The sequence below is a fragment of the Watersipora subatra genome, chromosome 9 (assembly GCF_963576615.1).
Source record: "Watersipora subatra chromosome 9, tzWatSuba1.1, whole genome shotgun sequence".
Taxonomy (NCBI): Eukaryota; Metazoa; Bryozoa; class Gymnolaemata; order Cheilostomatida; family Watersiporidae; genus Watersipora; species Watersipora subatra.
Window position 1 is genome coordinate 57,462,794 of NC_088716.1, and position 26,984 is coordinate 57,489,777.

Sequence of the window (26,984 nt, forward strand, 5' to 3'; positions counted from 1 at the left end):
TATCCGTTAACGGCCGTCACCAAACCCTTGCAACGAAAACCTATCAACAAATTTAACTATTTTTCAGTAAAGTCGTTAAAGTATAATAATGATACAAAACGCATATAAACCTATTTAAATATGTTACCAAGCCTTTGAAAGGTTACCGCAAATTCCTAAAACTAACCCATCTGATCGGATTATACATAAATAGACAGATTTATTAGGACGTAAATCGTCACAAAACACTTGAAAAGCTTCGTTTAATAAAAGTTAAGACCGGAATTTAAAACGCCGAGCGACAGAGAATAGAACGATAAAGACTTGTCACAAATCGCCACAAAACGCTTGAACAGCTTGTTTTATTAATAGTTTCGACCGACCTACGAAACGCCAATAAAGCCGTGCGACAGATAGTAGAACTGTTTACTGTGTACTGTTTGAGGCGTAAACCGATTTACAGGTACGAAAATGTGGTACACAGTTTATCAGCCTACGTTTTTGTCCAATTACCGAAGGTTTTTCAAATTATCTAGAACATCAGCCAGATTTCTTTACATCTTATCTACAAGGTAGGGCGTTACTACAATGCCCTTTTATGACAAGAATATTTCTTTATTTCACTCCAGTTTGCATAAAACTTCCAGACGCGTAAATGCCAACCCTTGCTCTCAGTTACATATCGCTGTCAAAACCATTCTACATTCATCACAACACAACCAACTTTCAAACTGTATATTACACATCAGTTTGCCGTTTAACTTTTAATATTGCATTTCAAATATATAATAAACATATTTCTTTATTGTTGGCATTGTTGTTGTTAGTTAAATTACGTACAGTAGGTTAGGTCTACAGCTTGAATTAATATTTATTTTATTATTGTAAAACATAAGTTTGAGATAGTTAAATATTTATTTTATTAATATTTATTTCTGTTACATATCGTTGTCAAAACTGTTCTGCATTCAACAAAACCAACTTTCAAACTGTATATTACAATATATTTTACTTGTAATATTGCATTTCAGAGCTATAATAAACATATTTCATTATTGCTGTTGTTAGTTTAATTACTTACAGTAGTTTAGGTCTACAGCTTGAATTAATATTTATTTTAACCAACAACCAACTTTCAAATTGTATATTACACGGCAGCTTGCCATTTACTTTTAATATTGCATTTCAATATAATAAGAGATATAATAAACATATTTCATTATTGCTGTTGTTATTTAAATTTCGTACAGTAGTTGAGGTCTACAGCTTGAATTAATATTTATTTTATTATTGTAAAACATAAGTTTGAGATAGTTAATTATTTATTTTATTAATATTTATTTCTGTTACATTTCTGTTGCGCCTTTTTAGGGTCGTGCTCTCTCAAATTTATTTTATATCATCTCAAACAAGTCTCATTTACATTATACTCTGTCAATTCCTGCTGAGAACTACTTTTTCAACAACCAACAGTACCCTTTCTTTTTTCCATTATTACTTTGGTCGTGGGCTGTATGACAGTGGAATTTCTAGTTTAATTTTCTACAACAATATTTTAATTCATCCTGTTATTTTGTTGAGTAAAAATTTGATCTTTGACCTGACCTGTGTTAGCTTATCCAGCACAGTCAGCTAGGAATCTCATGTAAGACCTTGCACACGACAATACATTTTTTTGACATTTAAGACATACGCGAATCAAAACATTAAGGTCCCATCGACAGCAACATAAGATGAAAACAAGACAACAAAAAACAAAGTAAATATGCTGCCTTTCCCTCTGAGGCTCGAGCATATTCAAGAGAATTCAGCTCTACCAAGTATAATGAATGAGCAGTTCAATATATGAAGTTATTTGAACTGACCAGCTTTGGCCATGACAGCGCTTACTATTTACACAACCATGACAAGTTGCATTGTTAGACAATATCAAGGCTGCCTTCAACTTTCAAACATCACAAAATATAGATGGCTGAAGGCTGGCTGCAAAAAGGTGAGCTGAGAAAAAAGCTTGGATATTTGTATGAACGTTTATACGAGCCGTAAGTATTACCTTTTATAGAGGAGTAGAGATTGCAATTTCATTGGCAGACATCTAACTGGTATGAGGCGTTTGATTTTATGTTCGAATAACTCGGTTATCTCTGGCACGTCGTATGGAAATCTGACCAACATAAGGAACCGCTCCAGAGGCAATTGAGTTCCCAAGTCTAACAAACAGGCCACACCTGGAGGAAAATATTATAGCCATTTAATGACCTTCTAAATGCTTGTGACTGCTCTTTAGCAATTGTATACACTATCATCTGTATATATACTTCTCAAAGTTGGCCTGTCCGTGTTTGTATAGCTATAGCTATTAAAATCTTGGAACAAAGAATCCGTATCACAGAAGATTTGATCTCAGATCTTCTCCTTCACCAGTTGAATGCCTTTCCAATTCAGCCGAACGAGCTTGATGGATTCATTAGGGGATATATGTCACTATATGGGAGCAAATGCGGGAGCTCTCCGCTATGGTTAGCGGTAGTGAATTTTAGCGTGCTCAATCGTGAGAGCAAGTATTTAGCTCTTATTAATAAGCTTACTCAAACTATCCATTGGCAATGTGCCAGGTTAATAGCAAGTGGCAGAAAACTACATTATCTCTCATTGTTTATAAGCAAATGTTTAATACCCGGCCATCCAGCTAGTATGTACAGTATATATTAACTGATCACATATATGCCAGCACACATACACACTATCATATGTATATACAGTCAAACATGGATAACTCGCCCTCGGATAGCTCGAACACATGATTAACTCGAACGGTTTCTTTGGTCCGTTCCCACGTAATTATAAATTGTTTTAGATAACACGACCTCAACTCTGTTAACTCGAACAGTTTTTGGCCCAACGGCTACCGAGACGGTTGTTATCACTTTAAAAAATCACTTTATTCCAAGCCATAGAGGTAAACCTCAACTTTTCGTAATTCATAGGCGTCGTTATTACTACCATCGGCAAAATATTTTTGTCAACGACTTTTCTAAAGGTTCGGAGAAATTTGATTTTTACCAAACATCCACTTAAGGATGGCCCTTCGGAAGCAAGGAAAAGTGAGGTAACCTTCGCATGAACTTCATGAAAAATCAGCAAAATTGATCTTGGTTAAAACGCTCAAAAGAAAAAGATGTATTTTCTTCTGAGCATTTCAACAACGATCGAGTTTTGCCAATTTTAATCTAAAAAACGTCCTGGCAATAACATCACCTCAAACAACAAACCAATCTCAAGTGATAGAAAAATCTTTATACTTTTTGATAAAAAAGTTTTAAACTTTACATTAGAAGCATTTAATTTGAAACAAGCCATTTATGCTTTTGATTTATATTATAGTTTGTATATGTACATGAATCTACTAATAAATAAATAAATACATGGACTTGTGACAGTGCTCTGGTAACTTGAACGCTCTGATAACTCGAACACTTTCGCTCGGTCTTGGTAAGTTCGAGTTATCCATGTTTGACTGTATATTAACTGATCATACATATGGTAGCATGCATACACACTATAATCTATATATAAAGCTCAATATTTGTCCATCTGTCTGTACATACGTCTGCCCGGCTATAGCAATAGTTTTAAGAATGAGAAATCTGCTGTGAATTGGATTTGAACTCCCAACCTCAAGTTCTGCCGACATTTATTTATCCAATATACTAAACTGTCCAACTGGCTATACCAGGGAATAAATTGGGCAGATACTTGGAACACATGGCAATCTTCCATGGCTTCACGCTAAACACTGCAGCTAGCGTTATGCCTAAAGCCATACTAAAAGAAAATCCGTGAAGCCTTACCAGAAGAAAAATGCATGCCCATAAGTGAAAAAAGCCTAAACTCATATAGCCAACAAAGCTATTGCAATCAGTATAGATCTGTAGCAGTCACTGCAGCTGGCATAGTAGGAATCACACATAAATAAACACAGTCAATAGATTCGGCCCTGCACCTGATTAGCCCTGCTACTGTGCACGTGGGCCTTCATCACTTCCTATTGTATTATGATTGCTTATTCATATATGTATATTTATTTAGTTTATGTCTCTGTGTGCATCTGTTTTTATGATGAAAATAAACTCAAATCAAATAGTACAGTACACAGAAACAAACAAACACCTTCAATTAAACGTTAACATGGTAAATGTTGTAGATATTGATTAAATGTAAATTTGCTATACAAAAGCATTTTTTATTACCCGTACAATGCCGGGCATTCATCTAGTGTGTATATATTAACTGATCACATGCATGTAGCACACATACACACTATCATATGTATATATTAACTGATCACATGCATGTAGCACACATACACACTATCATATGTATATATTAACTGATCACATGCATGTAGCACACATACACACTATCATATGTATATACATGGACTAGCTGAATACTCGGCGTTGCCCGGGTGACAAAAAAATCATTGCATAAAACATTCATCTTTTTAAACATATACAAAATTTACCATTCTGACTTTTAAACTTCATATTATGAGAAAAGTGTTTTGGGCAGTTGGAATAAATTGAGGGAGAAATAAAACAACTGTAAAGATGTTCGTCCACAGGTGAAATAATTGGCAAGAGATGGCTAGATAGTCTGTTTTGCTACAATGAAAATTGATTTTGATATGAATTGAAAAAAAATTAAAAATCATATGTTGAACTAATAATAGCAATGACTACATAGAAGTGTGTGTATAAAAAAGGTTACTGCTGCATCAAAAGCTCGTTGTATTCAAAGTTTTGATGGACGATACTGGTATCTCTCGATACCGATACAAAGGTGAAAATGAGATATCAGACAATCCTAGTCTGACTCTGCCTGAATGTAGAGGCGATTCCTACTCGAGATAATACAATTCTCAACGTGCAAAGTATTTAGCCTTTACAAATTTAGCGACAGAACCTTTAGAAAATTTGGAAATAGGAATGTGAGGACATATTTAAAATTGAAGCGGCACATTTGAAAATTACAAATTAAAAAAATAGGTAATGGTAGAAAGATAACTTAAAAAAACAGATGCAAAAGGTCATATTAATTAATAATAAAACATGCACTTTTAGCATGTGTAATCGTGAAGAAGATATACAGTATATGGTAAGAGAAATGGGAATGCTAACAACGGGTTAGCCTTATGGTTGGTTAGGTGTGCTTGTTGGTAGACTTGCTATTTAAATTTTGCGAGTTCAAATTCAATAAAAAGGTGAGTTTTCGTTGCTAAAACTTTATCGCTATAGCTGGACAAACGAATGACATCCAGACAGATTTTGATACATATATATATAGAATAACTACCCGAATGTCGAGCGTTGAAGAGGTATTTAAAAACAGCTTATAAGCAGTTGTTGCATGGGGATTAAAAACAGCTTATAAACAGTTGTTGGCTGCCACTTACCATTAGTCTGGCACATTGCCAATAGCTAATTTGAGTAAGCTAGTACTGCTAAACTTACTAATAAAAGCCAAGAGAGCAAGCACAAAATGATGTTACGCCGTAACGCAAAGCGGTATGTGTATGTTCACCCACATAGCAACATATATAGCTCAATGAATCAATCAATCTCACGTAGCTCAATGGTTTAGCATATCATCTGGGGAACGGGAGGTTCCGAGATCAAATCTTCAGCGATATGGATTTTTTATTCCAAGGTCTTAATAGCTATAGCTAGACAGGCAGACATCCGAACAAATGACAAACTTTGAGATTTATGTATAGGCTGATCAAACATGTCAGCACATATATGTCAGCAAACAGGTAAACAAACATGCACAATTGAAGTATCCAAATAGATACCTCACCATCGCTATTCTCCTCAGTAGTAAGTATGTTGGGTGGTATGAAGCGTTTCCAATCATCAGTTTTTGAGTAGACAGGCACTTTGATGACCTCATTGTCAGACAGTGTAAATTCTTCCATTTCTTCTTCTCCGTCAGGACAACCTTCAAACAACCACAAGTTATGCTGCATGTAGTAACCTAATAACTTAAGTAACTAGTCCTACCACTAATTGTGACGATAATGGCTCCATCTTTATTTTACATTAAATGGCGTTTGATCAATACAAATCCAAACACATTGTATTATTCCCAAGTGTACTCAACACAAGAACAGAAAATATGTGAGTAAAAATTTTGATGAACTAAAAATAATCCAGCAATATATTCCAAAATTAGGCATGTCATCTATCAGATGCAACAGATATATGAAAACTCGTGGTTGTTTATGCAAAACAAACATTGGTGATTAATGTTTTTATTTTATAGAGCATAAATAGTTAACAAATATGAAAGTAAAAAATACATCTACAAATTAATCACCAAAGTCTTGTATCTCCATTCAAATTAGTTGTTGAAAAAACCTCAGCGGTTCTAGATGTAGAAAAAGTCACAACGAAAACAAATATTTTCATTTGAATGTCAGAACTCTGAACTTGGTCTCCACCTGATGAGACAAACTTATGTTTGCTACCTCTAGCCGTAGTTCTGCTTTCGAATTTTGGCAACATATAGGAATTGGTGAATGTCCCGCAAAAAACATTCCTCTCTTTGCCATATCAAACTTACTGAGACTGATCCTGGATGAATCCAGCCTTCACAACATATAACTAGTGATCGTAGAGGTCATTGACAGGAACTAACAGGATCTCAGAACCAGAGAGTAATGAGAAACCATCGACATATGTACAGACTGAACTTAGCTATGAACCATCAAATATATAGTATCAGTTGGAGACGCATTTACAAACTAATTGGGGGGATGTTTCACAATTTCATTTTTACACTAAAAAACTGTTAAAACAACTCGTGTAAAAAGAAGCACTTCTAAAAGCTTCTTTCGAGACTTTCCAACTTACTAACCGTACACCATATTGATTACAGGTATCTCCAGAACTAACCGCTGCGACGAGTAAACTGGTAAAATCATATAACTAAACAATCGTGACTTCCCAACATCTCTAGAAATGTTGGCATGATGTTATTAATCAGTGTGATTGTCTCCAAAACCAACCATTCAGACATTTGAATTAGATGTGGACTTATCAAGCTTTAATAAGTTGTAGAAGTATCTGCTTGGTGTTGGAGCTACCGATTTGTGTGGCTCATATAACCATGCTGCTCCAGTAGCACTTAAAACTGACCAATTTCTTTTTGATGACTAAATTACCTGCACAGATTATTTGTACTGTGAGCAACCCCTCTAAGATGGAGTATGACGTCTGCCTGGCTTACTGCAAGCAGAGACTGTGAGTGTTTGTGAGAGCCAGTGTGACACAAACAATGACTCTGCGATCTCGACTGGATATATCTGATTCCAATGGTAAAAACACCTCGATGACTGGAAACATGAGCAGTTGCAAAGACCAACCATTCAGACATTCAAATTAGATGTGGACTTGTTAAGCTTCAACAATTTATAGAAGTATCTGTTTGGTGTTAGAGCTGCCGATTTGTGTGGCTCACATAACCATGCTGCTCCAGCAGCATAGGATGACCACCAGGAATGACACTGGTGGGGTCATCCTTGTCACCACCAGAGGCCTTTTTGGGTGTTGAGCCCCCACCTTTTGCTTGTAAGTCACGAGTTCTAGACCAATAGACCACGGCCGCTCTCTCCAAGTATCTAGTCACTTTCTACAAGCTGACGGAGTTCAAACGATAAAAGTAAAAAAGGGTGTCAGAGGCCCTAGGGGAAGCATGACTAACCTTCATAGTTGTAAATCGTGTAGCAGAGGAACTGATGTAGAACCTCAGCTCGTTTCATCTTAGGTGCAAGGCCATACTTGTTCAGTCTGGAGTTAGGGTTGGCGGTGTAAGGAATGACTGGCTCTGCCTTCACATCAACATCATTTGGCTCCGCCTTCTTTTCATTAGCTAATTATGGGTAAGAGAAACATGAGAAACTACCATGCATATTATGGGTGAAACGAGTGGGAAACTGAAAGAGAAATAAATCATACAGGAATAGCTACCATCCTAATGGATGTCAGAGATAAACTAGACTTGAAGGAAAAAGCTTCAGTTATCCTATTGTACATTGGTGTTCTATCAAATACCAATGTGTGCACCTGAAAAGACTTTTTAGTTCGTTACAGTAACCTTGATGTGCCAACACCTTCACTTCTGAAGTGTAATTAAGATATCGCACATTTTCACAAGAATATAAGTTGATAGCAATTAAATGCAATTTATATGCATTTACAAATAATTTCTAATTAATTTTCTTATTTTTATAAGGTCAGATCAAACAAGGCATTACCAAAGTCTTAAAATCCTACAAATTTTGAGCTTCAATTTGAAAACTGATCATTATTCAAATTGCTTTGCATTTAATGTAAGCAATTACTTCAACATTCTTCATCTTGTTAACGAGCCATGAAACATGTGAAAGCCTAACAATTTGATTTGCTATAGGGCAGTAATTACTCGATTTGCTAGTAATTACCTAGTAATTAATAGTGCAGTGATTACCTGGAACCTTAACAGATGCTATGGAGGACATGAGCTCAGAGCGCTGTGACTCCAGACTAGATTTCATGAGGTTGTTATCAAGGGTCATGGTCGGCTCACACACATAAAACAGATCCCTCGTCTTACTCTCTACTTGTACTGTGGTCTTATATATCTTAATATCCTCTGCAGCAAAGAGAAAACCATATATGATGTGACTACTTGTACTGTGGTCTTATATATCTTAATATCCTCTGCAGCAAAGAGACAACCATATAGGATGTGACTACTTGTACTATGGTCTTATATATCTTAATATCCTCTGCAGCAAAGAGACAACCATATAGGATGTGACTACTTGTACTGTGGTCTTATATATCTTAATATCCTCTGCAGCAAAGAGACAACCATATAGGGTGTGACTACTTGTACTTGCAATCAACATTAAGTATATTAATATAATCCCTATGTTTATATTACTTATTATTATGTTTATTATTATATTAATATAATCATATTAATATATTATATTAATACGATTATTATGAGCACATACTGATATAGTATCACATAGTCATCTTGAATAGACATTTGTAAATTACTATTTGAGGCAGTTTGTTAGAATATGTTTTCCTTAAATATAACTGTGGTATTACACATATATGATTAGTTCCAACAAAGAAGCCTAGTAGAAAAGACTTGCAAACTTTTGTTTAATGAAGGCAAACTAGTCTTCCTCTTATTTAGATAGTAAGTTATAAAAAGAGCCTATCTACCATAGTCGACTGGTAGATCATATCTATCATAGCCTATCTACCTATTTATCTATCTATCATAGTCGAGTGTATTTTACTTCTATGAGTGTAGGGTTATTTGAGTAGAACACTTTAATACCGCGCATTCTTTTGTAAGCAAACTCAAGTACATCTACCATTGCCAAACAATGTAGAATACAAGAGTATGTCTACAAAATGAGTCATCTTGAAAACGCATTTATCTTCTTCAAAAAACAATAAAAATCTGCTTTCATATCCAAAGGCTTTATACGCAACACAGTTATTTGTGGCATTGCCATCCAATTCGATTTATTTCAACATTACAGAAATTTACATATTACCCCTTTTTCAACTCTGATTAAAAATATCAGAACAGCCAGATAAAACTCACTTAACAAATCAAACACAATGTTGAGCAAGTATATGCTTTTAAAAATATACATAAAAGATAAGGAAAGATAAGATGGTGGATATCATATTTACAAGCTGAAGACAAAACTGCCATATCATGCCTAACCCACTTTCATTGGCTTTTTCTTAGCTATCTCTGATATATGAAAGATTGACAATAGAGGTTAATAATTTATTAAATTAATCTATATTGTTATAAACTCTTGTCCATCCGCCTGTATGCTTTTTCTGTCACGGCGCCTCAGTGTTTCAGCAAAATATTAAAGGTTGACTTGCAACAAAATTCACATTACCGTTATTTGATATGAAAAGATTCACCATGTCTTACTCTGTTGTGTTGTAGGTGCAAAATATGTTGAAAGGTGATTACAAGCACTTAAAAGCTCAAAAACGAACAGAAAATCGCAGCCACACGAGACCGCCGTAGTTTGGATTCCCTTTCCAAAACGGCTCAAATGTGATGTAGTTGAAAGAGATGGTTTCTGTTTACACTTTCTCGCAACCTTATTTGTCGAAATATTTTCACAAATATATTTCACGCATTTAATAAAACGATGTCTATTGTTCTTACGCGTCTATTTTATCGTCATCGTAATGCTGTCACTTTTAGCAGTGATATCTTATAACTTATCGTAAAAATTCGTTTAATTTTTTAGCCTTAGCTTGAAGGAGTACATATCATTGTCTGATAATCATGACGAGCCTGTTGGTCACTTGTGATAATCGAAAAATGCTGCAGAAATTATTTGCGAAGTATTGGGTCACATGATCAGATTACGACTTGCCGATTAGACCAAACCGAAACAAAACTGTAAAGTAGCGAGCATCTATATTTGATACGGGGTCTTCGGTAAAACCCGAAGTGTTTGTCATAAACTAGTACTACGATAAGTTTTATATTGAGCTTTGTATTGACCTTTCAATTCACGTGAGAACATACGTGACAAGACGATAACCAAACTTCGTGGCTACATCATCGAAATGAAAAGATTCCAATCTACGGCGGCTTTTTGTTTTTGAGCTTTTAAGAGCTTGTAATCATATTTCAACATATTTGGCACCTACAACACAACAGAGTAAGAAATGGTGAATCTTTCGATACCAAATAACTGTAATGTGAATTTTATTGCAAGTCAACCTTTAAATACCCTGATTAAATGACTTTCAGAGAAAAATTGGTTCGTACTGCAAAGCATTGCCTGCATATAAACAAAACTATCGAAAATTTTTGAATGGACACTCCATTCCAAAACAAATATGCAATCAAGAGAAATGCACGATAAGCCATGCAGTGGTCATGTACAAAGTATATCAAAATAAATTGTGCAGTAGTCACAATGAACCCCCATGCTATACGTCTACAAACTGCACAAAATGCTAGCCGTACACGAGAAAACTATCAGAAAAAAAAGCTGAGGTGAGTAGTAATCAAACTACATGTACAGCTTCATGTACCAGACGCGTACAGGTACATCTTCATGTAGTGGACACGTACAGGTACATCTTCATGCACTAGACGCGTACAGGTACATCTTCATGTACCAGACGCGTACAGGTACATCTCCATGTACCAGACGCGCACAGGTAAACCTAAAATTTCTTGGAACAATAATGAAAATACTGAAGTGATCTACGGCAACATCAGTCATACGTTTAGGTAAATTGTATTTCGCTGATGCTCAGAGATTTAACAATGCTGCAGAATAAAAATGAGGAGCGATCGACCATGAAGACCGGATATATAAACTTACTAGTCTTGTTGAGATGCTCACAGATTCTTTTCAGTGTTTTTCTGTCCATCTTTGTATCATACTTGTCTGCTTCAGTAGCAATTATCAGCTTGGTTAGATCTGTGCAAATATGGAAGAAATAAAAACTAATGCTAAAAAGTGATGGTAATATTGAGAGTTAGTAAACTGATTATCAGTAGTGATGGTAATATTGAGAGTTAGTAAACTGATTATCAGTAGTGATGGTAATATTGAGAGTTAGTAAACTGATTATCAGTAGTGATGGTAATATTGAGAGTTAGTCAACTGATTATCAGTAGTGATGGTAATATTGAGAGTTAGTAAACTGATCATCAGTAGCAGCTAGTGAAATTAATAAACACTATTGATGAAGACATTGAGAATTAGTGAAATAGCAAACAGTGTTGATGGAGATATAGAAAACTTGCAAAATGGCTACCGCCATGAATCTGTTGCGTGAAATTAAGACAGAGTGAGAAGAATTACTCTATAGAGAGTATGCTGAGAGTGATGGTTGGGGTCATTGATTTGATGAATGGATGCTTGTCTAGTGACGGTACTAAAAAGATGGGAGACAGTTAATGCCAATAATAAATGCAAGTTTAAACTACATGTATCTACATGTACAACTTACATGTAGATAACAATACTTGACTTACATAAATTTAAAATGAGAAGCTTTACAATCTCTCAATCACAAACTTAAAAATCTCTAACATTTTAAGTCAACTCTCACTTAAACGTACTTATAAGTATGCATACATGTATACGTACTTATTACTTAGCTTGGAGAGTTAACACGCATTTATTGAACACATTTTACAACTGATTACATTTTGATATTACCCAACGCTCTGATACCACTATCACCAAGTGTTGAATATGCGTTACAAATATAGAAAACTGGACACATCAAAAGACCTTGAAAAAATAATTTTACTGATCCCCGTTTGGCTGCTATATGCAAATTGAGAGAAATCTTCTAGCATGGATGATAAACTTATTTTGTCCTTCTCACTAGCATTAAGATGATATTTTCATGCTACGACTTAACCATTCTCTGAAACAATGCAGTTCCCTATAATAACCACTCAAGTATTAGCAGTGACTTTCTAAACACATAATATAAAAGAAACTTATTCTAATCTATAACTATTACAGTAGTATCTCTCTCGAAATCTACAAGTCAAAGTTGTAAACCAAAATAGCCTCGCCATAAGCACCCTTGGTAAACTGCCTTTTACACTATGATGATTATTCAATCACTTTTACCAATGCGAGAAACTGTAAAAAATAAGAAAAAAAAGACAAACATAACATTAGAAAATCCGTGACAGAATTTTCAAACATATAGACGCAAAATTTAGAGAATAGTGACAGAGATGATAGAGAGGAGAGAGTGAGCTTACAAAAACAAGAGATAGGCCACAAGTAGGAAAAATATGGAAAGCAACAATTGCAAGGATACGATATTGCGGGTTGAAGAGACAGAAGATTGGGGTGGGAGAAACTAAGGCTTAAAACATTCTAAGAGAGACCGAAGACAGAGACACCGTGTATAAAGGAGAATGAAAACCCACCGGCAAAAAGTATAAGCCTATGCTCCAGTGCCAAGTTTACAACAGTTCGCCGCCTTTCTGCCATTTTGTTAGTTAGAATATTGCGTCTAGCAGACCCTGTTGAGTCGGGCTTAGCCTTTGCACCACTGCTTTGTAGAGTATTCGCAGAGACTTCAGAAATGCCTTCTGTAATTTATCACATTAGCTATGATAAATATACCCATCACCGGACACGGCATATTAATCAAAGTATGTGCTGAGATGATTGTCAATACCAAAAAAATAGTGTTGCCTAATATATGTTGAAGTTGGTTGTCTGTGACAATGCCACATCTACTGATAAAACATCTTCTTAAGTCACCTCAATTTGCCAAAATTAAATTGTAATATGCTTTAAAACATTGTGTTGAATAACTACAAAACGGGCTCATTTATTGATGAAACTACCTAATCAACTTTCTTCTATGTACTTCCTATGCATGACAGACCAATAGTTAGGCTGATGACAATAGAATCTAGTCAGTAATAATACATGAAATAGTAGAAATAGCTTAAGATTTAGACAACCAACTAACGCCACAAATTTTTACATATCACTTGTATTTATTCTTTACTCATTTGTAACATTCACATATAAAATAAATTCAAACTTATGGTAGAGCAAACATACCAGATTGGTTAGAAGTTGATGCCGAGGGTGAGAACATAGACAGTTTAGCCACAGGTTCAGTTACCTCCTCATTCTCATGCACAGACGCGTACTTCTTTGCACAGAGCCACTCTACCCTCTGCCTCTTTTTCTCACGATAGAAAAAGTGCAAGCATTTGTTCTTGTAGAAGTACTTGATGATGTTTCGGACTTGCAAAGAATGCAATCCGAATGTCTTTCTGATCTAAAATGATACAAGATGTGATTGACCCAACAGACATGGTTCACCTACCGAACAGCTTTAATTCTCCCATATAACCTACTTCCTAATTTGAGAACCTAATTCCTTTGCAACAATTAATGACACATTTTATCTGATTAATAAATCTATTACACGTACAATCACGATAGACCAAATACACACACACCCACCCACGCGTGCACGCGCACACTCACGCGTGCATGCGCACACACACGCGTACACACACGCGCGCGCACACACACACATACACACACGCGCACACACATATATATATACAGTATATATAAAGTGAAGACCAAATACATGGTTATAACATCTGATTTTAATGAGAGAAATACAAATTTTGTGATAAAGTCCAACAACTGGCTATAATGAATTGTGCTATGCAAAAGATAATGCATGCAAAGTATAGCTATAAGCAAGGTATAACTATAATTCCAATGATACCCACCATGTGTTTGGTTACCCCATGGGGGCCTTGACATTCGATCCACTCCATCATTTGGACAAACATAGGCTCATCCAATCTATGTAGCCACGGTACCACCACATCAGACGATTGGTCACCATCCTCTCCATCGCTCACAACATCATCAGCATCCTCAGCCTCTTTGATTCTATAGAAAGTTGTACGGTAAAAATTTGAATATTTCTTCTCAGTCATTTCTCTTTAAACTGCGTTACACCAAACCAAACAGATTTTTAACGATCTGAATTTAAACTTTCAACAATCGAAAGATATTCACAAATTCAAATATTCACTTGAAACTTGAAATATAATAAATAAGCATTGAAAGTACCAAGTATATAATTAGGCATTAAAGATAAACTCATACAAAACTTTAGTAGATTTCATCAAAAATTAAAATTTTTTATGCCTGAGGTGATGCCAGTAATTTTCAAGATTAAAATTGACAAAACTTGATCGCGATTAAGGTCAGGAAAAACTAACACGCTGAAATGACGTCACTACTTGCGCAGCTGCCTGCCTCTTTCATTATTAGTATCGACTATTGTGTTGTCGATACTAAGTTGAAGCATTACGCTTCTCTATTCTGTCACTCTCTTTACCGAAGTGCAACTATAGATGTCATAATCGAACTTTTGCTTGTGGCTGAGTGCCCTAATCGCAACCATGTTTTGTCGATTTTAATCTTGAAACATCCTGGCAATCAGATCACCTCAAACATAAAAAACAAATGCAAGTTATTGAAAACAATGACACTTCTCCAATAAAATTTACTACAATTTTGCATAAGTTCGTGTTCAAGGTAAATAATACACTCAAACATGCTTGCAACATTTTCTGTACAGTCTTACATAGTCATATAAAATAAATTCCTGTCAAGGTATGCTTAGGATGTTACAGTTGTTATAACCTTGATCGAATAACCCCATAAGCCCATATCGTGTAATTAATTTAATTTGGTCCACAGGCCAACAACCAATGAGCATTGAAGATATTATATAAATTAGAAAAGAACTAAATTATATACAAAAGAAAAACTAAACAAATAAAGTAATAACTGTTTTTTTCCACCGTCCTACAGACATGCCAGAGGAAAAGATACTTGGTAATGCTTATGTTGGAAGGTAGGGGAGTGGTTTAAATACGAGACAGTGTGAGGTTCTGTGCGTTAAAATTTGTGAAGTTCAAACTGTCTTAAACAATATATTTTATATTATTTTATATTTTTCTACCATTCTGTTGCAATTCCCCCAAGGCTCTTCTCTTTCACTCATGTAATAGGGATTATTCATGCTATATGTTAGAAATATTTCAAGTCTAAAGTCAAGTATATACAGTGCACCCTCAGATCACCTTTGATCCGTTCCAGGGTTAGCATCATACGGTGAAAAAATCGTATGTATGGGTATAGAAACCATAGTAATTATATAATGCAAACATCCCCTGGTAAAAATCGTCAACAAAAAATCGTCAACATTTTATATAAGTGCTGTACATAATAAAATATAGTAACCAAATAGTATGTTAATCTTAGTAACTATAGTTACCTACAGTAACTTAAGTGTATTCAGTGTATTTAGTGAGTATGATCTGCAATAAAATGTAACATTACAACGTGTCTGTGCAGTAGAAGCAGTATGTACAGTAGAGAGTTCTTACCTTCAAGATGGACGTACGTATAACATAAAATTTGAATTCACCTCAAATAAGTTTAGCGCACGCACGCTTAAAGCTATGTTTCAGTATGTATTTTTGCCTATTTTACTGAATTTCCAATTTTTATTACTTAGATTTTATCATTTATCAGTTTCTGTCTTCGCTGTCGCCATAAAAATATTACCGTTTTACACACGAGAATTGCTGAACTAAGAGAAATAGGTCATCGTGTCACCTTTAAGCATTCTAAAAACATTTTCGGCTAATAGCTTTTTGGTGTCTTTGTTATTTTGACATACGTAATAAGCACATCGACTGCCAAATTTTAACTCGGGCGAAAATTTTGTTGAATTCATATGGTCAAACAAGATTCATATGGTGAAGTGAAAAAATCATAATGTCCAACTTCGTAGAGTGAAATAATTGTACATCAGGGTAATCGTATCCTGAGGGTGCACTGTATTGAAAATTTACATTTCTTACATACAAATTTACATTACAATTTACATGGTATATATAGCATATATGTGTTATATAATATATATATATAAATGCGCGCCTGTCCAGGTATAATGATAAAGTTTTAAGAATCAAAATTCAGCTTCGAATAGGATTCGACCTGAAGACCTCCAGGACTGCCGACACAGAAAAACCACAATGCTACACCAACCTTGCCATGCTGGAAAGTATTTGTGCAAATACTTACGCAGCGCTTGGGAAAAAACAATCATTGTACAACACAGCGTATTACCATCCTTAAATACAAACAACACTGCCTCTTTTCTTTATTTACAGTTTTTATGGTATTTCTTTGATTTACTTGAAGCTAATTTCTTTTATAACTATCTTTAATCAATTGCATTTAAAAATTGTCGTTGGCATGTTTTTTATTTAATATGGATATAGTATACTAACGTGTGCAATTTCCTTTCCTCAACAGGTGAATATTGAATTTGTTATGCAAATTTATCACAGTACTTGCTTTGTGTATTAGCTCACACATTTTTTTCATCGAATTATAAGATTTCGTAATTCATGATTGAATCAAACACATTTTAGAGCAAACATAGTTACTGCACTACCATATAAAGTTATAGTTATTCCTCGCTCTCTTATATCTGTTAAACAATGATTAAATTTATAAAGTTAACTTCAGGGGACCGAGCGAAAGTGTTCAAGTTATCAGAGAGTTCAAGTTATCAGAGCACTGTCACAAGTCCATGTATTTATTTATTTATTAGTAGATACATGCACATATACAAACTATAATATAAATCAAAAGCATAAATGGCTTGTTTCAAATTAAATGCTTCTAATGTAAAGTTTAAAACTTTTTTATCAAAAGGTATAGGAGATTTTTCTATCACTTGAGACTGTTTTGTTGTTTGAGGTGATGTTATTGCCAGGACGTTTTTTAGATTAAAATTGGCAAAACTTGATCATTGTTGAAATGCTCAGAAGAAAAGACATCTTTTTTTGGAGCGTTTTAACCGAGATCAGTTTCGCCGATTTTTCTTGAAGTTTATGCGAAGGTCACCTCACTTTTCCATGCTTCCGAAAGGCGATCGCTAAGCGGATGTTTGGTAAAAATCCAAATTCACCAAACCTTTAGAAAAGTCGTTGACAAAAATATTTTGCCGATGGTGGCAATAACGATGCCTATGAATTACGAAAAGTTGAGGTTTACCTCTATGACTTGATTTTCTAAAGCGATAACAACCGTCTCGGGAGCCGTTGGGAAAAAACTGTTCGAGTTAACAGAGTTGAGGTCGAGTTATCTATAGCAATTTATCATTACGTGGGAACGGACCAAAGAAACAGTTCGAGTTAACCATGTGTTCGAGCTATCCGTGGGCGAGTTATCCATGTTTGACTGTATATATATATATATTTCTCAAAGTCTGTATTTTGTTTGTCCGGCTATAGCTATTAAAATCTTGATATTAAAATTCCGTGTTTTGATAGATTTGAACTCACAATGAATGCATCGACATGTTTCCTATCGGAGCGCTCTACCACTGAGCTAGAACGGCTTATTGATCAAAAACGTTTTCATATACCGCATAACCCATGGGCATGCTAATTATTTTAGCCTTGCGCCCACGCGTTACGATACCTCTGTTAAGAATTATTTTGTGACCTAAGTTTATGTGACGCGATGCTTCTTCGTTTTTTTTTGTTAGTGCTAATTTATTCTGCCCCACGATATCGACAATAATTTATCTCGAACTTAAAATTTGGCGATTTGTGCAATGATTATATAAGTTATTAAAATATATATGCGGCTGAACTTGCCACGGCGAGTTATCCGTATCCGTTATACAGTATAACCGTGTGTACATATACAGTATATATATATATACTGTATATACAGTGCACCCGTTAAAATAAAAACGTTTCGCAATGATAAAATTAATGTTAAAGTTCAAGGTTTACTAAAATACATACTAAAACTTTTCTCAAGTGTTTAGTAAACTAAATTCATTTAAATTAGACTCAGTGTTTATGTTACACATCTGTCTCAAAGGTAAAAACTCTCTACGTAGTACATTGTAATGTTATATTATCTTGGGCCCGCGGATCATAATCACAAAATGCATTAAAGTCATTGTAGGTACCTAAAATTACTAAGGTTAACATAGTATTTTGGTATTATTTTTAATGATGATTATTTTTACTCGGTGATTGCATTAGATAATGACTATGGGTTTCTATACCACTCTATTAACGTCTATGCCTACGATATTAGCCTACATGCCCATTTTTGCATGCCAACACTGAAACGAACGGAAATCATATAATTGTATAGCAAATGATGTTTTATTGTAATCGTAGCGAAATATACTATATTTAGCCATTACTTGCTAATGATTTCACATTTACATTTAAACACATTTAGATTGTTATTTTTTCTTCTAATTTATTTTAACGAAACACTTCTTTCAAGTTATGAAATTTTAAATTTACAGTTGTTTGAAAACGTTTACAGTTGTTTTATTTATTTTTAATTTAGTTGTCCTGCACAAAACTTTTTCCTCATGATATGAAGTTTGAAAGTTACAGTTGTGTGACACAGTTTGAAAACCTTTCGAGTTGTTTTTATTTTCTTTCTTAATTTATTTTAACTACACACAAGGCCACAAAACACTTCTCTCATGATATGCAGTTTGAAAGTTAGAATGGGAAATGTTGTTATATGTAAATCGATTTTCTGTCCAAAGACTTTTTTATTACCCGGGCAACACCGGATTGTACAGCTAGTATAGTAATAGTCTATTTATATATCTCAATGTCCGTCTGTCCAGTTATAGCAACTAAAACCAAACAGTGAAAAGTCTGTTTCACAGAGGATTTGATCCCAGAACCTCCACTTCTAGAGACGTCGAGCTGATCCATTACACTATGACATTCAACTAAGCCTAGTGATCAATAATGGTGATGACATTCATTACATCAGTTAGAATACACAACGACTTTGTGCCATAGGTAACGATTTGCAGCTGGCCTCACTAAATGAATGCTGGCATTGCACGAGTAATAAAACAGCTTATAAACAGTTGCAGGTATTGTAGTGTGAAGGTAATGTAATAGGTAAGATAATGTTTATAAGCTGTTTTTTTACCCGTGCAACGCAGGGCATTCAGAAAGTATTATATATAATGTATATATATACACAACCTTGAAGCAAATAAATTACATAATTTTTCTATCATATATTTCAATACATCAGAGACTTGACCTTCAAATGAGCCATTGTTTGACATGGTGAGACAGACATTGGTTGGTGTTTATAGAATTTCCCCAGAGCTCTACCGCATAAATGTTAAACGGTATAGGCTCAAAAATTGTGATGTCACAATTTTCATATTCGGTGTTGTGTGCTCTTACCGCTTATTTTATTGCTCACCACTTATATTTATTAAATACGATAATGACGCTAGTGGCAGGCGAAGGTAGGATAACTCCAGAGAACCAATGAAGATGACAAAGGAATCAGTGTCATTAGCTCTCCATGTACAGATTATTTCTATGATAAATAACTCAGATTCCAAGCACCATACTATGTTTTGCCGATATTATGCAGTAGCCCTCTCTTTTTATTGTGATGTTGAGGGGCACGACTGAGGCTAATTAATTTCAAGCGTTGCGTGATCTCGCGAAAGTGCGATTAACATATAGTCCTAGGGCCACGCAACTGCAGGTCACAATTTAATCGATGTGATTTCATTACCTTTATTAACGACAGTATATTTATTGAAACATAATTAATTAACCCAGAACATGTTTGTATTGGTTGGGCGTTAGCACGATTCCCGGGCATTGGTGATTATTTAGAATCCTAGTTTATTATTAGCGCTCTCTGGGTTTAACAGCACCGATTGTCACAGAAAAGTGCAGCCTCAATGGCAGCGAAAGGAATCGACTACCTAAGGCTAAATGATAATAATGACATCACATTGTGGGAACCGCAACCAAGTGTTTTTTTTTATTGCAGGATATACTTTTGACACCCTGTTTTTCATAGTTCGATTATTCTTTGTGTATTGAATATAGGCTCATTCGAAAGCCAAGACTCTGATGTATTGAACTATATAATAAAAAAATTATATCATTTATGTGCTTCAAGTAGATGGCTGAGTGTATGAGAAGGCAAAACCTACCGAAACCCTAAATGTTTAGATGGCACTGGACAGCTCCACTGTAACTGCATTCAATTGACAGTGTACTTTGTTAGTACATACCATGGAACATGTACAATGAACATTTTTAAGCTACTGTTGTGCTGAACACTGACAATAAAAAAACAGAGTGCAAATCTTACGTTTGTTTGAGAGTAACTTGGAGATGACTTCTTGCACTCAGTTTTCCTTTCTTACCCACCGGCGCCTTTCCTTTGTTATCAAGCGGAGTGCTGCTAGTATCCATATCTTCTACAATACAACTCCAGTGAACCCCCGACATACAACATCAATTCATTCTGAATGTTAGCATCGCAAAGCGAAAATGTCATATAGAAGGGTGTAGAAACCCATAGTAATTATCTAATGCAAGTAACTCTGGTAAAAACATCAAAACTTTATACACGTACTGTATACATTAAAAATTAGTAACAAAATAGTATATTAACCTTAGTAACTATAGTTACTTACAGTAACTTAAGTGCATTTAGCGGTTATGAGTTGCTTATGATTACGACTATGATTTTTTATCGATCTTAAGACCCATGGCTAACAAATTAAAGTTGTATACACTATGTAGTTACATAGCTAAATACGTATAATGAATTAAATTTTAGAGTAAATATTATATTAACTGCTAAAATGCACAATAAATTTTCATTTATGCTTACTTTTCACAAATTTTCGTTTCACTTCGGCAATATCAAGCATTTACGGAACACAAAAAGTGCTGAACTGAGAGAGCGAGCATTGTATCTCTTTTAATCACTGTGAGAGGGATTTCTGCAAATAGCATATTGGCATCTTCATTATTCCGACACAGTCAGCACACCGACTGCCTAATCTGAACTTCTAGAAACATTTCTGTTGATGTAGTATGACAAAAAAGTGCAGTAGCAAGAGAATGAAAAACATCGTGTTCCACATCATAAAGCAATAAAAATGTAAAACACGAATGTCTTAGCCCGGGGTGCACCGTACATGTATAGCCTAATTCCTCTGGCTACCAGAAGAGAAAAGGGAAACAATACAGATTCTCAACTCACTATCCGTCTCCTCTAATGTGCTAGTATCCACAGAGTTATCATTGTCTGCAGCTGTACCCTCAGTAGCTCTATCATTCTGACCATTCTCTAAAATCGGAAGAAACCACAAAACTCTCACTCGACAAGGATAAACACTCAATGATGATACAAGCACTCACTGTGCTAATGAATTTGAAGAGCCAGTTTTTATTCAGTGAAAATATTCTGTTTTTCGTAATAGATGCCTAAAAATTGCCTCTAACTTTTTTTGGCATGAGTTTAACCTGAAATTTTGGTGACTACTATTGTGCTGTTCTTTTTTGGTAATCCTAATGGCTGCTGCAATCTATATACCGTAAAACCTCTAATTGAACGCCACCTCTATTCGAACGCAATCTCTATTTGCAGCCACTATGAGAGATGAGTTGAAAAACAGAGTGCCACCCTCTATTTAAATGCCAACTCCATTTGGCCGCCATTTTGACTATCTTTGATCTTTATGAACCCATAATATCAAGGGATCAGTAGAAAAGTGTCCACAAAATTGTATTAATAATTAATCATTTACATTAATAGCAATCAATTCTCTTGTTGTCCAACTCCAAAGCTTTTCACTTTTTTTGTTAAAACTTTGAAAGCAACACCATAGAAATAATTATTAACTGTCTCAGGTTAATAATAGTTCCTTGTTTAACACTGTCTTAACACTGCGATGTACATATATAAAAAACGGTTTACAAGTTTTGGGCTAAAGGTTACATTTAGTGAGCAAAACCTTTACGCATTGCATTTGTGTTAAATGTTAAATGCAGTGCAGTTTAACATATACAGTTTCTACATGTAATAAAGTATGGTTAGTTTATGTTACTTGCTTACAAATATATATTTGTAACATTTGGTAGATTGGAAGAGATTGGAAAATTAAGTAGCATATTATTTGATAGCATGATTGCGGTAATCTGATCATACAATTGATCGACGCTGGTAACTCCTCTTCTATTGCACATAAAAATATAGTTTTGGCTGCAAACTGTAGCAAACATATCAATGAATGCAATGAGCTTTTATGCAACATTAGTAAATATAGATATAAAATAAAAATATGTCTTCAAATTTTGAATGAATTATAAATTAAAAGTGCTAACAAATTGCAAAGAAGGACACAGGCTATAATATCATCGCAGGACAATTGCAAGAAATAGATATCAACTGGTAGAAATATTTCTCAGTTTCTGGATGCACATTTATTAAGAGATTTTTGACAAGTGAGAAGTAAGTTAGCAGATTTATTGAATCCAAAAGGTTTAATATCACTCCACCAGAAAAAAGAGCAAAATATAAGCGACATTCGCTACGCCCGTAATAGTTTTAAATTTATCTTCCCGAAATTCTGACGAGCCATTTGAAAAATACACTGCCTCTATTTGAATGCTGCCTTTAAATTGACCGCCCCCTATAAAGGAAGGGTTGAAAAATGGAGCGCCATGGCGTTCAATTAGAGGTTTTATGGTACTTATTTTTTGGGCACTAATTGACTAATTGAGTACTACTAATTGACACACCTGACAATCTCTCACGATGCCTCACAATGCCAGGGTACTAATATTAATAGTTACTACCAATGATAGCCTGACAGTCTTGTGCGCCATGAGAGATCGCCAGGTGTGCCAGTAAGGTAAGAAAATAATGTGTGAATAGTTGTGTATGCCAGTACAGAGAATAATCACGCACAGCTATTCTAAAATGCCACAAGGTAAACAGTTAGTGCAGATGGTAGTGTGTTGGGCTGCTTCCCGTACAAAGCAATCCTACATCCTGACCTCTGACCGTCGCTTTGGACAGATGAATATTATATAAAGATTTGGGTTGTTTCATCATTTCTTTAACAGACAAGACTTTTCAACCTGTTACCAAGTTGAATAACCAATTAATCTGATTGGTTAGCATTTTGTACCCTTCCCTAATATGACCCATTAGGGTCATAAAACAATTACCAAATGGAAAGGAGTAACTTACCTGGAAAGCTAGATCTTTACTAAAATCATTACTAAAACAATACTCACATTTTGGGCCAGCTTATCAATCATTACGCATAACGATCAACAGTGCTAGTTATTAATCCCAAGCAAGCGCTTCAAACATAATTTAACCAATACAATGACTATTTGCCTAATGTATCAATTGTATGTAGCTTCATGGTTAGGTTCGCCGCCTGTAGAAACCGAGATCAAACCCAGTGTCGTGTGGATCGTTCGCTGCTAGATTTTATTTGCTATAACTGAACACAGGGTTTAACAAAAATACAAACACTGAAATTTACATATATAGATAAACATATTGAACAATTGAAGATATTAAGGACTTGTGAATATCTTTTAGCATGAAATTTCAACTTCATACTGTCGCTGATATTAGAGCAGAAGTATGAGCTGATATTCCAATATAGGTTAACACGCTGTCATAAACCACTTTACCAGCATTGTCATTGTAATACTCACCCGTGGTTGACCTTGACCCCATTTTTAGGAGGTGAAGGTCAACCACGGGTGAGTAAAGATTTGAACAAGCGTCTAGTACATGTATCTCCATAAGCCTTTACATCAACTGATAAAAGTGCTGTTAACTAGCATAACAACCTACACCTTGGATATAAAAGAACGCTTGGAAAGAATGCATGTATATACACCTAACACCGATATAGCTAGACTTCAGAGCACCATACGCATACCCGTTTCATTTGTATCAGGGCAGGAGAGAAAAGTAGAGTCTTTCACAGTGATGTAAGATAGCTCAAAATGTTGTGGTTTCAGTTTGAGAAACCTACAAAAGGACATTAAGTAGTAAAACATAACATGAAGTTTTAAGAAATACAGCTACTGGCCAAAAAATCAACTTTTTTCGCATTATAAAAATTTATCGGCTTGCTAAAACAAAAAATAGTTTGAAGAGAAATTGATGAGTAAACTAACAACCTAAGTGCCCTGACAGCATGAAGCTGACTGCTACAGGAAAAGGTCTAAGTTCGCCTGAGCTAGAAAGCAGTGGTCCAAATAGCATTGTAAATGTAGGAAACATTCAGTCCTCCACATGCTCACCATTAAAGTAAGTAAAACGCCTGCTAGCGCTAGTGTGAAAGTTTCACAATATATATTTATATGCTAGCTGTTACTCCGTAGTTGAAGAGATCTCTATTTGGTATCAGCTGGTAGACACGGGTCTACACAACAGACTTTTCCTGATGAGACTTACTTTAAAAACAGAGCTTGTTGGTGATATTTACTCGCAAAAACAGACCATTATTGATGAGACTTACTTGTGAACTTTGCGTCTGGGAAGTTCAAGCGTAGAGCACATGTCTGCCAAGAAGTACTTCCTGTCAGTCTGGCCCAATAAAAATCTACAATATAAGAGCTAAGGTTAAGTCTAAGTCACTACACCCAAAACACCAGGTTGTCATGAGCTTCACAGAAGTTTAAACAATTAACCAATTTTAGTTACCAGCTCAGATAAATGGGAAAATCGATACGCCTAGTGAATAGCTAGTCGTAGCTTGCTTGGAAATTGCCTGTATATAAGCTTATTACTGATCAATGAAGCCAGAGGAAACTCCTAGGTAAGTAGTCGGAAGAAAAAAGGGAAGTCAGAGAAAGAGATATTCCATGGTGTGCTAGCGAATCCCACACTTTCTGTAGGATTCGTTGTCTCGTAATTTAATGGAGTTGTTGGGGTGCGCTAGTCATAGCAGCTTAGTGCTGGCATAATCTATTCCATTCCAACAAGTCTGAGAACTCTTTCACTTCTTTATCAACTTTCAGAGCATGCATACGCTTTGACTGCCCTGATGTTTATATTTGCACTTCTGTATGCCTGCTACAAATTATCTAGTTTCCAAAAATGAGAGACATAAACCAAACACTACAAACAGTATTGCGTTTCTCCTACCAAAAAGGTAATAGATTTTGTAATTTCGAAAAAATAATTTCACACACATTGTTGACATCACCTGACGACCACCTTCTGTCATTCAAACACAGTAATATCCGCATTAATACAGGACAACTGAAGACCTAATCAATTGTGATGTAAAAAATTATAAAAAGAGAAAAATCTGAAAATCAATATTACTGGGATAGGCCCTGCAAACCTACTCCTCAATTTTCCGGTGGTAAATCGTGTAGATTGTCTCCCTTGGCATGAATAACCTTGGAAGAAAACATATGTTGTCATGAAAGAGGCGTAGGCTGTTGTTATGGGAGGGCTTCATGAGCACATGAGATACCTGTGTGACAACTCCATAACTTTTCAACTTCTTGCGTAGGTACCTGTGAGAAAATGACAAATTTACTTCTACCAGTATAAGGGCTCACAATGTATGTTCTTGTCAATAATAGGGCTATCCCATGAGATGACTAGCATAAGAATGCTCATGAGATAACAGAGCAGGGCCACAGGCTAAAGATATATAAGATTATATAGGAATATACCTAGTGTGTGTATGAGAGAGAATTCCCTCGAAAATCGAGTATGTCGGCTTATCTTACAGTAAGCAGACGTCGTGAGTGTTTTTAAGAGCATCGTTACACAAACATTAGTTCTGTGAGCTTGGTTGGACATGTCCGAGACCAGTGGCAAGGGAACCTTGACGACTGGAGACATGCGCAATTGTAGAGATCAATTTAAGGTTAGATAGCGCTCCTGTTACTACCAATGACCATTTTTGAGAATTGAATCCCGACTTCCTGTTCGCAGGTTAAGCGTTCTACATTCAAGCATGCTAACCATCGTCATTGTAATGCTATCACTTTGAGCACTGATATCTTATAACCTACCGTGAAAATTTATTTAATTTTTTAACCTTAGCTTGAAGAGGTACATATCATTGTCTGATAAACATGACGAGGTTATCATTAAAACCCAGTAAATAACATACGGTAATATGTCCAATAGTACTTGTCTTGGGTGACCTTATAGCTAACCACAACCAAACTTTTAAATAAACATACAACTGTGATGCCTTTAGATCTTATTTCATAAATTTTAGCCATTTTATTTTGCTGCTAGAAGTGTTAAGATAACGTGAAAGCAGTTTGGACATGTTAGAATAAACCAATGCAGAGTTGCCTGTATATAATGTTATATGAATATGATACAAACAGCAATGGGCTTTGATAAAATGTAACATCAACTAATAAATAAATTCGTATCATTCAGGATATGATTACCGATAGCAGAAACTTTCTAAGATGATGATGAGTGATTG

The 26,984-nt window shown here is 35.2% G+C and overlaps 1 protein-coding gene across 1 annotated transcript in view; it reads right to left on the reverse strand.

Moving 5' to 3' along the window:
* Window positions 1–26,984, reverse strand: part of LOC137405270 (general transcription factor 3C polypeptide 1-like) — a 67,675-nt gene that overhangs the window by 33,697 nt on the left and 6,994 nt on the right. The window contains exons 6-18 of the mRNA XM_068091497.1: window positions 25,873–26,046; window positions 25,038–25,121; window positions 24,453–24,544; window positions 21,746–21,832; window positions 20,843–20,951; window positions 14,347–14,512; window positions 13,655–13,877; window positions 13,006–13,170; window positions 11,426–11,524; window positions 8,509–8,673; window positions 7,744–7,911; window positions 5,839–5,979; window positions 2,033–2,207 (exon numbers count right to left, since the gene is read on the reverse strand). Of these exons, the coding sequence (XP_067947598.1) occupies window positions 2,033–2,207; window positions 5,839–5,979; window positions 7,744–7,911; window positions 8,509–8,673; window positions 11,426–11,524; window positions 13,006–13,170; window positions 13,655–13,877; window positions 14,347–14,512; window positions 20,843–20,951; window positions 21,746–21,832; window positions 24,453–24,544; window positions 25,038–25,121; window positions 25,873–26,046 (1,848 nt within the window). The remainder of the gene's footprint in view (window positions 1–2,032; window positions 2,208–5,838; window positions 5,980–7,743; window positions 7,912–8,508; window positions 8,674–11,425; window positions 11,525–13,005; window positions 13,171–13,654; window positions 13,878–14,346; window positions 14,513–20,842; window positions 20,952–21,745; window positions 21,833–24,452; window positions 24,545–25,037; window positions 25,122–25,872; window positions 26,047–26,984) is intronic.